Source organism: Sinocyclocheilus rhinocerous, unplaced genomic scaffold (genome assembly GCF_001515625.1).
Source record: "Sinocyclocheilus rhinocerous isolate Xijiao unplaced genomic scaffold, SAMN03320098_v1.1 scaffold662, whole genome shotgun sequence".
In the NCBI taxonomy this organism is placed as follows: domain Eukaryota; kingdom Metazoa; phylum Chordata; class Actinopteri; order Cypriniformes; family Cyprinidae; genus Sinocyclocheilus; species Sinocyclocheilus rhinocerous.
In genome coordinates this window covers 898,898-916,735 of record NW_015639782.1, presented here as the reverse complement: position 1 = coordinate 916,735, position 17,838 = coordinate 898,898, and the positions used below count along the sequence as shown (strand labels likewise).

General features: G+C 38.5%; 1 protein-coding gene across 1 annotated transcript in view; it reads right to left on the bottom strand.

Moving 5' to 3' along the window:
* LOC107751925 (teneurin-2-like) overlaps positions 1–17,838 on the bottom strand; it is a 65,386-nt gene that overhangs the window by 23,988 nt on the left and 23,560 nt on the right. The window contains exons 3-8 of the mRNA XM_016567703.1: positions 11,698–11,903; positions 11,236–11,431; positions 9,940–10,041; positions 7,663–7,857; positions 4,490–4,690; positions 4,188–4,373 (exon numbers count right to left, since the gene is read on the bottom strand). Of these exons, the coding sequence (XP_016423189.1) occupies positions 4,188–4,373; positions 4,490–4,690; positions 7,663–7,857; positions 9,940–10,041; positions 11,236–11,431; positions 11,698–11,903 (1,086 nt within the window). The remainder of the gene's footprint in view (positions 1–4,187; positions 4,374–4,489; positions 4,691–7,662; positions 7,858–9,939; positions 10,042–11,235; positions 11,432–11,697; positions 11,904–17,838) is intronic.

The following is a 17,838-nucleotide window of genomic DNA, read 5'->3' as shown; positions in this document are numbered from 1 at the left end:
CTGTTGTGCATAGTTAAGGTTCCTGCATTACAGCGGTGGTAACAAAGCGTATTACTCAGGAGGACACGACAGAATTAACTTGAAATGTCATTAAACCAAGTGTGTTCTTTTCAGTTAGCTAGTTAAAAACACGTTATAAGATCTAACTGGCTCTGCAAGATTCTTTTCAAACTGTTGCTCCGTCTTGATTGGCAGACCTCACAGACCTGTAAGACTGGCTGGTTGTGACAACATGGCAATCACTTGGCTCATGAATCTTCGTGTCATGCTGACATTGCAAGATTACCATCCAATTACCAAGTTAACATTAATGAGCCAAGCCATTGCCAAGTAGGATTCATAAAGTCCTAAGTACAGTAGACACACTGAGCTGTACCATGATGATTTGGGCCAGCTAGGGGGAGTTGTGCAGGTAAATCTCACTCCCCTTGCCCTCAAGAGGCACTAGCAGCTGACACTAGAGATTTCAGTCTTCAGCATCCTTGTTAGTGTGCCTGCCTCCCAATGCTGGCTGCTCCCGGTTTGAGCCCTGCTCAGATTTGGTCGAGCAGAACCGGTTGCATTGGCATTGAGATTTATTATTATATGTCATGAATTGCGCTTTGACTCAATCATCAACTTGAGCAAAACATTTATCCCCAGCTTACTGGGGATAAGTCATGGTAGACATTTAAAGGGGTCATATGATGCCCATTTTCCACAAGTTGATATGATTCTTTAGGGTCTTAATGAAAAGTCTGGTACATAGTTTGGTTAAAATTTCTCAATGGTAGTGTAAAAACACTTTTTTTTACCCTGTCAAAAACAGCTCTTTTCAGATCAAGCCGTTTTTGTAGCATTTCCCTTTAAATGTTAATGAGCTCTGCTGACTCACATAGACAGGCATCTGAGATCAGCTCGATTTGAGAAAGGTAAAGATTTAACAAGATAAAAAAAAAAAACACCGGGTGGATTTTTATCATTATAGGGTGGTTGTGTACACACACTGCCAACACACATTTCAGTTCAAACAACTTGTAAAAGTGCATGTAGCACCCTATGACCCCTTTAAGATGTCTGCTTACTGACTACTAACATGGACAATCTAATGCAGGGGTGTCAAACTCAATTCCTGGAGGGCCGGAGCCCTGCAGAGTTTTGTTCCAACCCTGCTCCAACACACATACCATGTGTTCAAATAAGGACTTGATTGGTTGGATCAGGTGTGTTTAATTAGGGTTGAATCTAATCTCTGCAGGGCTCTGGCCCTCCAGGAATTGAGTTTGACACCTCTGCTCTAATGTATAGTATTACCCCACATTCTGAATAATTGAAATGTCATAAGTGGCTCAAGACAGATTGGAGACTTTCGTTGCTCAGTTAATGCTGTTGGAGAGGGACATTTAAAAAGCAACAAGGTGCAAAACAGATGATTACAGCTATACTATTATCATCTGACAACAAGAATAAAAACACACACGCTGAAGAACACAGACTAGTACTATGAACCTACTCGACACGACATTCTACTCCACCACGGCTACTCTACAAAAAAAAGCACACAGTCGTTATGCAGCCAAGCTATCAGAGGTGGGGGGGTTGCTCACGACCAGACTAAAGTGCAGCTAGCACTAGTCACAGTACGACGAGGTACAATACCTTCAATACTCCCATCCCAAAAGTCTGCATCAGAGAGGACATTCGGAGGGAACAAAAATGTGTCATAACAAGAAGACAAATGAATACATGTGTTGCATTTGAATCAGTTAAAAACAGAGGAATTCTGAGAAATAAAAATGGAAACTGAAGATGGAAGCCATTTACAAGGCTTTTTTAGCCTACAGAAAGAGTTTGATGACAATAAGCAGACAGACTTCCTGTTGTGGCGTACAATGGGGAGAAGGATTAAAGGCAAAGCACTTTCAGTCTTTGTCGCTCATGTCATCTTTGGAGTGACAGACAAACATGCACACACACATCCACAGATGATAAGAGAAAGGAAAACTCTGACTTTTGAGTCTATTTTTGAGAGAAAGAAAGGTGTGACTTATCAAGGTGAAGACGCCTGTACCTTTCATCAGTCGCTGCTACTCCGCAAGGACTGTTCATTACCCAGCAGCCCACACATCTGCCTCTGCTGTGTGAGGCATGATCAAACTCAACTAAGTCTGTTCTCAGTCCAACACCAGACAGAGAAACAGTCTACTACTGCGTGCGACAATGAAAAAGTATTTAGGAGCTCCAGTGCGACTGCCCCGATCAGCATATTTGTGTTTGACCTCAGGGGAGCTTCAAAGTTTTCTACTCACAATGTGATTTTACAGCATTGAGTAATGTATCACAGACATATTTGTTGATTCCTTAAACCACTCACCTCATTATAACAAGCAAAGTGTAGACACAATGTAAATCAGTGTAGAGAGCTTTGTTGACTATAAAGGAACTTTGTGAGATCGCGATGAACTAAGGTGAGTGGCAGCTTTTAATGATTATTAAAGGAGTTTGCAAATATGATATTAATTTACTACAACAGTTCAATAAACAAGAAGTTAATATTTAAGTGACTTACATGAACTGACTAAAACGCCTGATTTTGCTCTATTTCGTCAACAAAAATAGTTTCAAACAAAGTCATAGCTGAGCCGCTGCACATCTCCAAACAAATACAGTGGTGTTTCATTTATGAATGAACGTGCATTTTTAAACAAATCTAGTGAGTCAATGATTCAATTACCCATTCATAAAGACAGTCACTTGCTTCATTCCTGAATGAATCAGCCGTTCGAACGAATCAATTGAATCAATGATTCAGTGATAAAATCAGTGACTTGCCGTCACCTACTGGCAGTTTTAGTTTCATTTTTAAAATATAATTTCAGTTATTTAAATCATTTAATATTTCTATATTCCAAATTTTATATTTAAAACATTTATCTCAACATGAATTTAATTGCACTCATCCCACCTCTGAGCCTCATTAAACGTCTGTAAATATACCTACAAGCCACTTTTGTGTTCTTCTGTGCCACCTCTGTAGTGCAAATGAATTTTGTTGATGTTGATTTCATTTAATTTGTAACTTTTCTTATTCTACTTGTTCTTATTCTATTGTTTTAATTAGAAATTTTGAAAAATCTTATACATTTTTGAAATTGACAATGATTTGGGTCAAATGATGCATTTGATTTGTACTTGAAGTCATGCAATGGCTGTCACTTGAATGTTTCTTTCATTTTCACAAGAATGTAGGGAAGGGGTGTTCAATCCTGCTCTGGAAGGGTCATCTTCCTATGGAGTTTAGCTCCAACACATCTGCCTGGAAGGCTTAGAATTAAACTCTGCTGGAAGGTGGCCGTAGGGTATCCCATTTTTTAATTTTTAGCATTTAGATGGGTGCTCATGAGGGCCCTCTTTGTTGCCGCTACAGCATTTATTGATGCACTCTTTTGTGGACTCTACAGCAGACTACAATCCCTCTGGATTTATATTACCAAACTGTGGACAGCATTTTGGGCAGCATTTGGGAAAAGGCCTTAATATTACTGGTTTTAGAGTCTTGTACTGTATATCCCATCCTGATGGATCAGTCAAGAGAAAAATCACTAGAACCACCAGTATAAACTTCTCCTGGAGTTCTCCTAAATCCCTGAGCTGCATGCATGTAGGTCATGTTCTTGGATCAACATCCTTTGCTGGTCCTTAAGAAGCCATTGCCCAAACCAGGGGTGTAGAGTTTGTCCTGTAGAGTTTACCTCCAATCCCAATTAAATACACCTGAACCAGCTAATCAAGGTCTTAATAGGCATACTAGAAACTTTCAGGCAGCAGTGTTGAGGTAAGTTGGAGCCGAATTCTGCAGGACAGTGGCCCTCCAGGACTGAGTTTGGACACCCCTGGCCCAAACCATAATTTAGGTCCAAAATAAGAGAGCAATAATAATAACACTGTTCTAGACCTAAACCCAGCTGTAACCCTTTCCCTAAAATCTGACTGGTTAATAATATTGTTGCCCCAGGACCAACATGGATGATCCAAAAACAGGTCCCTCTCATGTTAAGCTTCAAGCACAGAAAAAAGGAGGGACTCTATATAATGTTCATGAAAGCAATAGAGGCAGTGTAGATACAGTGCTGTGGCATCTGTTGCAATGGTGAGTATAGGGAGCAGGAAAATGTCTGTGCCTGGGTCAGGGGTGGGTGCATGCCTACCGATGGTGCAATGTTCTCCGTTCCAGCCCTGTTCACACTCGCACTTCCCATCTTTACAGGTGCCGTGCTTCACACAGAGTGGGTTACACACACGCTGGTCACACGCTGCACCCGTCCAGCCCTCCTCGCAACGGCACGAGCCACCCATGCATACGCCATGTGTCCCGCAGTCAACTGAGCAAACCTCTGATGAGAAAAGGATACAGCAGTAAAATCACTATTTACATATCATACATTAGAAATCAGGTATAATTAAATTAAACATTTGTATTACTGAGATCCAATCAAACATGCAGACTGACCGACAGAACAATCAGGGCCCATCCAATTGGGGTCACAGCTACAGACGCCTGTGTCTGGAATAAAAGCACCATGACCGTGGCACTGATCTGGGCATTGTGCTCTGGGCAGCTCACAGCTTGGTCCACCCCAGCCTGGTTTACAGTGGCACTCCCCATTTACACAAATGCCATTATTTGAGCAGGTTGGATCCAGGCAGTCAACTGTGTACAAAAGGTGAGAGTCATGACTGAGGCTTCATCAGTCAGAAAGATAAAAAACCCAATGATACTGCTTTATAAACTGCTTTATAAACTCAGTTTTCTTTCCTGTGTTGACATAATATTTATTGAAAATGGAAGTTGGGGTGGGACATATTGAAGGACTTGCCCGTTTCAAACAAAAACAATAGAAGAATCGCGGAGCTCAGCGTCCTGGCTGCCATTTGCGGCGCCATCGTATACAGGAATCGTTTAAAGGTCAACGGTGCATCCGAAATCGCATACTGTCTGAGAACATACAGTACTGAGTCAGGGTACTACATTTGAATTTGAACTTACTTTGAGACCATTAAAAAGTATGTTCTATATACTATAAATATGGTAGCATGAATGAAATTCAGATGTACTACATCCGCCATGTTGTTACTGTCACGTGACTTACAAGTTCACTGCCATTCATAAATCCTCTCCCGTGGCCTCATGGGATAGTAAAGTGTCCATCAACTGCGCAATTCACAATCCAGGCAGTAGTAGATTACTGTTTTTTGAATAGTATGAATTTGGAAATACTACTCTTTTGGCATACTGTTTTTCACATACTATAGTAGGGAAGTATTTGATTTCGGATGCAGTCATGCACAGTCATGATCATGAATTTTCGACTTGCTATTTCTAATCAAAAGTGGTATCAGCAGGACGGACATTGTTTATTCTATGCAGCATTTGATTGGACAAAATTAGTGAGTGCAAGATGGGTCATAGGAGAAGGAAAGACATTACACATAGGGAAGTATTTGATTTCGGATGCAGTCATGCACAGTCATGATCATGAATTTTCGACTTGCTATTTCTAATCAAAAGTGGTATCAGCAGGACGGACATTGTTTATTCTATGCAGCATTTGATTGGACAAAATTAGTGAGTGCAAGATGGGTCATAGGAGAAGGAAAGACTGTACATTGTAAATTAATTTGTGTGCTAAAAATTTAATTTAGAATTTTAGGGTTACACTACTACACTAGCCTAAAAGCTAGTAAATGTGATGTAAAAGCCACAAACTACAACTTTAATAATCAATGTCCTGTTTTCCCATTTATTTACATATTTAATTAATTATTAGACCAGTTACCAAATTACTATTAGCCTCACTGTATATCTTTAGATATTGAGAACATTCAAAGTACAAAGGGATGTATAATCACACATAACTGGGCTTTCTGGGATTTTGAAGAAAGCATGCACAAGCACATACTACGTCTTTCATCTAAGCATGAAAAATCAATATCCCACACCTTAAGTGTGAGAATGGCAGTTTCCTTTCTAGAGCCTTTCACACTCACCTCTCAAACCCTCCCTTTCTCAGCATCTCCGTCTGTCTTTCTTACTCTCCCTTCCTCTCTCTTTTTGACTTTGACCCTGTCTCTCACATGTTCCATCCGGAGTGCCTCAAAAAATTGATATTGACTGCTGAGCGAAAGAAGAGATCTGGCCATGAAAAGTGTGAGAAAGCCATTTGACAAATTACCCGGCCCTGAGGTGCCCTGCGTGACACCCCTGTCTCAGCCCCCCTCGGCTGACAGAAGTGCTGCTCCTTTCCTCTCACGCACATAAAGCCATTCATGCCAAATGTTTATGCTGCAGAAACTGCACATCATGGATATCGATTTCTGTGTCACCGGCACTTCAGGTAAATTGTTTGAGTGACTCTGCTGTGATGAATATCTAATTTGAGAAATCTTAGAATGGCCGGGGAAAAAAAATGTGCTGACCTTGTGATCTGCAACACCTCAAGTTCCTCATGCCCCACTAAAACACACACACACTCTCTCTCTTTTTATACACATACATTTGTTGCTTATTTCTTATCGAGTTAATGATATTTCCTATAATCTAAACCTAGCCGTGACACAAACCTTTTTGCATTTTTAGATGTTCATTTAGACATTAATATCCTCATTGGAAATATCATGGTCCTGTTATTTATATACATTTGCACCTCAAAATGCAAAACCTGACTGACATACACATCTAAAGAAATTGTTAATTTTGTCATTATTCATGGTGCCTCATGACCTCTTGTGGGTTATATGCTTTCATTTTATTGAAAAGAAATACATATTTCTTAAATATTTCCTTTTGTGTTACATGAACACAAAAAAATATGTGTGTATTTGTAACCAATGACAGAATTTTCATTTTTAGGTGAATAATTCATTTAAAAATCTTCAATCCCCCTCTAAACACTTTAATTTGGGACTTGATGCCAGACTGTTGATAAAGAATTAGGGATTTAGAGAATGAGAATTAGAAAGCATTAATATGCAAGGCTTCTGTTGTTCTGTTTGTTTGTTTAGCTGCCATCACTGTCTCTCTGTAATGAGCAGCAAAGACTTTCTGAAACTCTGTTTTCCATCAACCTATTTCTATGTTTGTTAGCTGTTTTCATCCCAGCCTCTCCCTTTGTCCTCTTATACAGTACCTCAGCTTTTTTCTTCTGTCTCTACCTTTTTCTTTCTCTTCACTTTCCATTTTTAGACTCATGGGACTTCTCGTTTTCCTCTCTCTCTTATTGTCACTCACTGTCTTACCCAAAAGCCACTGAACTTTACAGAACACACACACACACACACACACACACACACACACACACACACACACACGCACAAAGAATCAAGACCGAAATGATTGTTCTCACCACCCAGATCAATATATTTTCCAGCTTTTACTCATCTCTGTGAGGTATTTTTTGTGGGAGCCCATTAAGACCTACCAGTGAATCTGGGGAAACAGCCAAAGATGACTGTTTGAATATTTGAAAATGTGTGTTTCCCTTTTCAAGTAGCCACATGGACAGAATACAGCTATTACAGCCATAGAGGGTATTATTAAGCCATTGAGAAAGAAACAACATCTATACAAAGCTACATTATCACGCACACACACACACATGCACACACACATACACATAGGCTTACCCTCAGCGCAATTCTCTCCTTTGTAGCCCAGAGAACAAACACATGTGCCCTCTGTGCACGCGCCATGACTGCCACACTGGGGGTCGATGCACTGGCTGATGGGAACATCGCATTCCGGACCCTTCCATCCACTATAGCAGATACACGATCCCTTGTCATACTGACCGTTTCCACTGCATAGGACTGGACACGCCGCTTGGGAAGAAACAGAAAGAGAACAGGGAATGATTTGATATGAGTGACATCTGATGCTTTCTTAATGATTTATTTTGCAATGTTTTGTCTCTAAAGAGATTTTCAGTATGTTTACAAAGAATCTGTGTAAGTTTACGAAGAGATTGAGAAAAAAGCTGGCAGTTGTGGTCATAGATGTGTCTCTGAATGGTGTGATACAGGGAAAGAGCACACATCTGACAACAATGTGTTCAGAAAAGGCTCACACTGAGAACATATGATGTAAAAAAAATAAATAACCAAAACTTAAGCTTTAGGCACCAAACTTACTTTCAACTACAATCAGTTTGGTAGAATATTATCTTATTCTGACTTTTGTTTGATTGCAAAATTAAATTATAGTTGTAAGATTTATAAATTTAGCAGCTGCTTTTATCCATATACAGTGGGTACGGAAAGTATTCAGACCCCCTTAAATTTTTCACTCTTTGTTATATTGCAGCCATTTGCTAAAATCATTTAAGTTAATTTTTGTTCCTCATTAATGTACACACAGCACCCCATATTGACAGAAAAACACAGAATTGTTGACATTTTTGCAGATTTATTAAAAAAGAAAAACTGAAATATCACATGGTCCTAAGTATTCAGACCCTTTCACACACACGCACACACACACACACACACACACACACACACACACACACACGCAGAGGGTCAGCAGTAGCAGAGGGAGTGGACAGCTGTGATAGGTTGGAGAAAACTGTAATAAAAGAAAATGTAATTTAACATTGCAGTAACAAAACTATTAATCATGAGCTTCCCAGGTGAACAATGGGAGATATTGGGCTGTAGGAACCACCATTCGTCATCCTTATGCCTTGGAAAGAGAGAGAGAGAGAGAGAGAGACCTCCACTAACACATAGATCTTAGTTTCTTGATGAGTCATAGAACTACAGTAAAGCACCTTCTCAATAGGAAAGTATGCAAACTGTGCAAATGAATTTTTTTGGGGGCTATTGAGGACACACACACACTTACCCAGCTATCTAAATGGGGACTTCCCATTGACATCTGTCGTTCTCAGCTAATTATAACTACTACAGACTATCTCTTACCTCTTAAACTTTTGTCAGTTTCGGAGTTGAATAAAGATGTTATTTAGTCTATTTATGAACCATTTATCCTTCTGATGATGGTCCATAAATTAAGTTGGGAATTATTTAACCAAATTGGTCCCAAAACGTATACCGGTAGTTAGGTCAGAAACACACACCCATATACACACTCATCTAGAGGGTGTCTGGACTCTTGGGCTAAACCCAAGGCTGTTGAGTGTCTACAGGCATTGGGACCGCTGAGATTAACACACATCTTTGATGTGTTCAGTTTTTTAAATCCCACTGCTGGTGCCATTCTGGCAACAATTTAGTGCTGTTCCCCTTTGCATGTGTTTTTGCATGCTTTTCTTTTCTTTATGTCTGTCTAGACCTTAGTATGCATGCTTTATGTTGCTTTTTTTTTTTTTGCATTTTACTGACAGGCAAAGTACAGAGATAACAATAAATGACGGTGAGAAGATTGATGGGGATGAGAAAAGGACAGAGAACCTCAGTCTCCAGCATAAGCACTATAGCTCAGTATGTCTCTAATGCTAAGGCTAATCCACCGTTTCCAAGCACAGTTTACCCAAAAATGAAAATGATGTCATTATTTACTCATCCTCATGTTATTGTAAATTTGAATGACTTTCTTTTGTGGAATAATGGTGACTTGTTGCAGTTGATCTCAGTCATTCCTTTCAAGGTCTGAGCTGTCAAGTTCCAAAATGACTTCATAAGAGTGCTCCATTGCAGTTTTTCTAAAGAAGAATGTCACACAGGTTTGGAACGACATGAGGTGGATAAAAGATGACAAAATGATAATTTTTGGGTGAACTACACTTTTAAATACGAATTCAATGGATCATTCTCCATTTCTCTAGTATGAGTGACAGGGAAGTAAAAATTGTTCTCACTTCTCTCTCTCTGTCGCTATTTTTTCCTCAAGCTCTCTCTCTTGCTGTACGACAGAGTTCGGGGTGTAATTGGAGTGTCTCTTACCTTTCGAGCAGTCCATGCCATGGAACCCCGGGAAACAGTGACATACTCCTGACACACACTCTCCGTTACCATGACAGTTGCGGGGACACTCTTGCACAGAGTCTGTGAAAAGAATGAAACCTTTCTAAAAAAGGCCACTTTGATGGTAATGACAGCTGTAACCACCACATCCAGCTCTCATCTTGTCTTCTCTTCTACTGCTTCCTCCCTCCCTCTCCCTCTCTCTCTCTCAGTTGAGTTTTCTGTCCCTCTTTCACTCTATTTCTGAGTGGCGGTCTCTGGTCATTATTGATACAACCCATTCAAACAGCGTCTCACACCATTTCATTAGCCATGAGTAATATCACGGCAATGAAAGTAGGCCATATCACAGTAGATTAGTGCAAGGTTAATTGGTGAGACACCACTTATTCGTAGAATTCATGCATGTGAATATTCATAGAACAGAGCCACGAGGTGCTTATCTCATTTCAAGTGGATAATAATATATATGAAATGGTATAACAGTAATAGATTGACATTATTTAATGATTTCCTTTTTACTAGACGGCAAGGAAGCATTTATCTGTAATTCTATAGAGACTAAAACCTATAAATCCAATTGTCCAAAATATTAATGTTTCAAAATTAACTGGTCTTTTATTAGACCTAATTTATGAAATACAAGTTTGAAATACAAATTTCTGTGTAAATTGTTCGTAAAAGCATGTGCAATTCAATGTCACAATGCAAGGACGTTGCATTTTATGCTCTTATTTTTTATTTTTATTTATTTATGCTTAATTTTTTAAACAAACTACCCTTCAAAAGTTTGGGTTTGGTATGATTAGTATGAAGAAGTCTCTTATGCTTACCAATGCTGCATTTATTTGATTAAAACTACAGTAAAAAAGTAATATTTTGAAATATTATTACAATGCAAAATTACAGTGTTCTATTTTAATATATTTTAATGTAATTTATTCCTGTGATGGCAAAGTTGAATTTTCAGCAGCCATTACACCAGTCTTCAGGGTCACATGATATTTCAGAAATCATTCTAATATGCTGATTTGGTGCTGATGAAATTTGTATTATAATTATCAATGTTGATCAGATTTGTTGCTTAATATTTTTGGCTTTATATTTTGTTGTAAAACACTTTTTATATAAAAATATATATATTTACATGCTTGCTTATCACAACAAATTTATTGCATTTTCTCATTTCAAATAAAAATGTCACAGTTGGGTGATATAGTGAGTGTTTGAAGTAAATGTATAATGGAGAGTTTAACCAGTGTTAGAGTAACTGACCCAGAACAGCTGTGCTAAAGGAGACCGATTCCTTCTCCTTGCCGTCGTTGTAGAAAGCTAGGTGCCATGTGCCGGGGTCCAGATACTGTACAAACACGGCCTCGTTCAGAACCACCGTCTGAATACTGCGTCTCTCACGGGGCGACTCCACTACGCTCCATTTCTCCTTTCCATCCAAACGCTCCATATAGTCATACTGCAGAGGGAGAAACGCAGAAACAAGGGAAACGAGAGGGGACGTTTTTATTTTTTCGTGATCTCTAGTGGTTTGACAGCATTCATACATATCAAACAGTGAGATACTTTGAAGTTGAGCTGTAGGAATGATTTTATCTAACACCTGGTGACTTCTAAAATGTATTTGCAGTGACTGATTGATCCGTTGTTGGGATGAAAGAGGGGTTTTTATCCATAAAAAAGACTTCACAGAGTGGCCTCTGTAAATAGAAAGGGTGTGCGCACCTGTGCATGGGACGGCGGCAGCCCTTTGCGAATGTAAACCCCGAAGAGTGCATCCTTGCCCAAGGAGATGTTGAACTTGAGGAACTGAGGCTGGCTGAGGTGCATCAGGGATCTCCAGAACACCCCGGGCGGCACCTCCTGGGTCACGCGCCTGCCCACCTCTAGGCTGCCCATATCTATGCTGCTGTTACGAGCAGCCCATGGCCCTGAGACAGAGAGGAAAGCATAAAAAAATAATCAATCTCTCACCTCGGCTGTGTTGCAACTGCCCCATGTTTATAGATTCAGAGGTAGCTGCTTTGAAATCAGAAAACAAAAGGAAACAGCACAAATGTGTTTTCTCTCTGGGAGACACTTATCTGATGGAAGCTGAAAAACACAAATGCTACTTCCTGAAGTCTTTTTACCCATAACCTCACTGTACCCACCCAGAGCAAAGAAAGCCGAGAGTGTATCACGATAAACAGCAGAGAGCCAGAGAGAGACAGGGAATAGGGGCTTCTTTGTTGAATATCTGAGCCTGGTTTTTCAAATGCAGCTTGCAGAAGAACTGAGGAATAACATATACAGATGAAAAGTTAATGGCTGCTTCTACGAAGCTGAGCTTTATTGGAATTGTCACATGATATAAGTCTTAAAGTGTGATCTATGATTCTGACTGAGATTTGGTTTTCAGACCTACACTCTTAATGTCGACATGAAACAGTGTTCATAAAGCATTTTACTTAAATTTTTTTTTTCACTTTCATATTTCCAATAATTTGGGGTCAAGATTTTTAGTAAAATGTTTTTGACAGAAGTCTCTCATTGCTGCTTTATTTGATCAAAAACATAGTAAAAACAGCAATATAGTGAAATATTATTATAATTTAAAATAACTCTTTTCAATTTTAATACATTTTAAAAGGTAATTTAATCCTGTGATGCAAAGCTGAATTTTCAGCATCATTACTCCTGGCTTCAGTGATCCTATAGAAATCATTTAAATATGCTGATGCTGATTTGCTTCTCAAGAACATTTCTTATTATTATCAATGTTGAAAACAGTTGTGCTGATTAATATTTTTTATGAAAACCTTGATAGCAGGATTATTTGATGAATAGAAAGTTCAAAATAGCAGCATTCATTTAATTAGTTTTCATTGTTCTTGTTGTTGTAACATTATAAATGTCTTTACTTTCATTTTAGATCAACTTAATGTGTGTTTGCTTCTTACTGACCCCAGACTTTTTAATTTTTTTTATATATATTCTACAACATAAGTGGCTCCTTATAGGTTATTTGTTCCTTTAGGGTGCTGCGAGGAACCTATTTTTAAAAGTGAAATTGGAACCTGTTGATTTTTCACTTATCCTCTACCTCACTTCCTCCTCCCCCTCTTTTTTCCTGTCTCTGGTGTTTGTGGACTCTCAGGCTGACGGAGAGACCTCTTCTATAAGTGAGAGTTTGTGTATTCTCCACCCTCAGGCTTTGGCTCATACGGCATGTCAACACCACCATCCTGCTTACCAACATAATCACACAAGCTGTTATCCACTTTTCATTTAATGGAAAATCCATGGTTGCTCTCTCCCTCTCTGTCTTTCTCTCTCTATATTTTATTTTATCTCTATCTCTTGCTCGTAGCTAGCGGCAATGGCCGCGTGTAAATGGAGGTTGCGTGCAACAGATTCCCTCTGTCCCTACGGTTGTGATGTTCTCACACACACACACACACACGAAAACAGCTCCCCTGTAATCAGGTCAGATCTACACTGGAGACCGCAGCCCTGTCAGAGAAAACCTGTGAAAAATGGTGAGGAAATAAAGAACAATGAAAACACAATCAGGACGGAGCAGCCGCAACAGGAGATGAAATAGCCCCCCTCATTAATACAGAACAGCACGGACAGAGGAGAAATGGAACTAAACTAAAGAAAGAAAAATAGAGAGCTGAGGAGGCCAGACGAGACTTTCCTTAGGGAAGGAACGATCAGTCTGTGGCTGTGGCTGAAGCAATAGTCCAGCATTATTTCACAACAAAACACAATAGCTCCGTACCAAAACATAGTGAACCACCTTGCTGACTACATAGACAGCTACCTTCTAAGATAACATTATATATTACTAAGGCAACAAAACACTTGGGCAGAATGTCATAAGTTATTTATTTGGAACAACCTACATAGGCAGTGTCATACAAAACATAAAATACAAATAAATATAAATATGCATAGCATCCTAAAATTTGTAAAAAAAAAAAAAAAAGCTAATTTAATTTATTCAGCATTTATCATTTATTTATTAATTTAGCTATATTCATTATTTTAGCTATATTAACTGTTAATTTATCTATATTTCTAGTATTTAATAAGATATATTTATAATACAAATTTATTTAGCAAAATTTGATGTTTTAGTAGGCAGCAAAATTAAGTTCTTAGAAATACATAAAATAACATGCAAACAATTAAATATATAATGTGCTTATATATACCACAACAGTTAATGTTAATTAAATAAATAATTATTTTATTTAGGACAACGGATTAAAAGTGACAGTAAAGATATTTATAATGTTACAAAAGTTCTTTATATTTCATATAAATTCTGTTCTTTTGAACTTTCTGTTCGTCAAGCAATCCTGGAAAAAAGAAAAGAAAAGAAAAGTGGTTTCTACATTATGCAGCCAGGGGCGCCGCTATGGTTTCTGGGCCCCCTCTGTAAAAATCGTGTTCCAGGCCCCCTCTCCGTTGTCAGGCCCTTGGAATCGTCCTAACCTTCCCCCCTGTTATTGCGCCCCTGTACGCAGCACAACTATTTTCAAAATTTGTAATAATAAGAAATGTTTCTCGAGCACCAAATCAGAATATTAGAATGATTTCTGAAGGATCATGTGACACTGAAGAATGGAGTAATGATGCTGAAAATTTTGCTTTGCCTCACAAGAATAAATTACATTTTAAAATATATTAAAATAAAAACATTTTTAAAACGTAAAACTATTTTACAATATTACTATTTTTACTGTATTTTTGATCAAATAAACACAGCCTTAGTGAGCAGAAGAGACTTATTTCAATCAATCAATCAATCAATCAATCAATCAATCAATGTATGTCTTACTGAACCCAAACTTTTGAACAGTAGTGAAAATTAAACAAAAACAGAAAAAAAAGCAATACTTGCTGTGGTTATAGTAAGTAATGTAATGTAAACAGAATATAATGAGAATTGTAATGAACTGGAAGACACACACACACACACACACACACACACACACACACACACAGACAGTTCCCAACAGAGGCAGCTCACTACTGTAGGTTTTGGACCAGAGCTATCGTGGAGATAAAGCACATCTGAATCTGAGTGTCTAAGCACAGCATCAAGTACCGTAACAGAATCCAGCCGAGTGCAGAGAGGCCAATCATAAGCTAATGTAGCCAGCAGGCAAAAGCACACACAAATTATTTCACAGATCAGACCAGAGCATCAAATCATCCCGCAGAAGCCCAGATAAGAGCATCTCAACACAATATGCCAGACAATAAGGTAGGATAACAGCTATACACAAAGACGCAGCAGAGGATGAGAGAGACAGAGAAGAAAAGGAAACAACAACAACCAGACATGGCACAACACAAGACTTATTATATGTGGCGCTATCGTTAAACAGAGCAACCAGCAACATCTGCCTCATAGCTGTACTGTAGAATTGTCTATGTATGATTAATGAAATCTCACTGTTATGTAGAATACATTATGTTTGCATGTGAGAGAAAGAGAGAGCGACAGGGAGAGAGCGAGAGAAAAGTCATATTTGTATGGATGGAATTGACACCGACATGCTGAGGGGTTGAGATTGAAACACTTGAGATGAAGAGCTGTTTCAAAGCGCACAATCTCACTGTTACCCACACACTCACACAAAAACACAGCAAAATATTATGCCACATAATCTATATGTATTCACAGAGTTAGATATGTTTACACAGCACTGAGGATAGAGGAAATGAAAAATTAGACAATGTGAAAATGTATTTACTCTGTTTCAAATAGCAATAAATAACCTAGGTTTTGCCTTCTAAGACAGCATCCTAACCGTCTACCCTCACTAATTTGGAGGACGCTACGTAGGCAGCAACTCTGTGTGGCAAACAAACTGAGCTTTGCATGGGAGACTTGACTTGCAATTGATTTTAATGGAGCATGATGTTAGCAAGTTACTAAGCTAACACAGCTGTATTATAATGAACATAATACCCAAAACAAGCAAATGTAGGAAAAAAAAAATCAGATTTAAAGTACACTGATCTTTTTTTTTCTCTTTCCTTGTCCGCCATCTTGGATGTTGTGTTTCACTGAGCTCCTTGCAATGCATTCTGGGATTGCCCTTTTTTAAATGTATTTATTTATTTATTTGTAAAAGTTATATGTGACGCTGACTTAAAATTTGCTCAAAGTGTATTAAGTAGTCTACTTGATGACTTGCTGCCTCTGCCACTAGGTTTTAAGTGTGTGTGTTTAAAGATGACTAGTCCCTTCCTGTTCTAAAGAAGAAGAAAAATACAGACTGTGTTGTCCTTCATACAGAGGTGAGGTGGTGTTTTCTAGGACACTTCCTTTGAATCTGTGAGTGCGTGAGATCAAGTCAGAGACAGCCAGTGAGAGCTGGAGAAAAGAGATGGGTGATCAGCCAAAGGGTTGTGTAATTAGGAAGTACATGAGTGTTTGTTTACAATCTTCATCAATTTTATTCGAAAGTTTGATTCCTGATTGGAAAAAAACTGAATTGTCAGTAGATTATGAAGATGTGCTAATTATGTAGGATTACTACCATAGCCTACTCAAATTGTTATGCTTGTAATACCTGGATGATCAAGTATACTTTTGGCAAAAATTTCAGTAAAGAAGATACAGTAGCACACTGTGCAGGATACAGTATCCCACATTGCAATGTAAATGACTTGACCGTCTGTCTCCAAAATAGTATTAGTTGTGTTTTTAACATCTTTGTCTTGAATTATTAATTGATTGAACCACCAGGGAATTGTGCTTGTAAACAAAATTGGATTAAAAATGCAAGATTTTAATGTCTGACTTTTATTACCACTATTCACAGAATTAAAGGTGTACTACTATCTAGAGCTTTTCACACAAGAAATAGTTAATTTTTGGTCATTCTAAACCCCCAGATAAAAGGAATCCTGGGTTGTCTTGCTTCACGTTTCACACTACTCATAAACCTGGGGTTAAGAATTAATCCTGGGTAATCATAAACTGAAGTTTCAAACCGTACATTCACAAACCCCGGGTTAACGTTCTAATTTCAATAAATGAATGCAGCATGCAACCTGTTTACATAAAGGCACTACTATTGCACATCCTCATATTATATATTGCCTTGTTTTTTTTACTTTAAACCGCATAAACACATTTCATTACACCAAATACACAAAATAATGTTCTTTTTAGCAGCATCATATGACCCCTTTAAGTTTTTCCTTTATGAACTATAAATGGGAGAATAAAATGGCCACGTTTTCACTCCAATTGATGCATTTTCCATCATTTAACCTTTTTAATTCTCAATCAATGAAACTACTGCTTATACAATTTTCAGTGTTTCTGTGACTGTCCAAAGCATGCGATACAACGAAACACGGATACAAAGCATCTAGTCATAACATTCGAAGACTGCACAGCAATCCAAGTAACACGTGTGAAACATTCCTTTACCCATGGTTAAAAGAGGGTTTTAAAATGACCCAGGGTTAGGAAGCGCAGTGTGAAAAGCCCTTTTGACATGTTTCTCGTTGCGTAACACATTTTGCAAAAATAATCAACTCCCCAGCACTACTGTCCCTCAATGTAATATATGCTCTACCTAATCACATGGTTACTTGGTTTCTTATGAATTGTCACACGGCTATATAAAATGAAGCCCAGAGAATAATATCCCTTGTCGATCGTGGAAGCAGGCAGAGAAGTGTGTGTGGGCATAAATGTGCTGTCATGATGGGACCTCAGTGTGCGACAGAGAAGCAAATTACTAAACACAAATCAAAATGAGTACAAGCTGGAAACAAATTGATATACAGGGCAGTGGATGTTTCAGCACAACTGAAACATCCACTTGTTTCCCACCCCCCCCCACC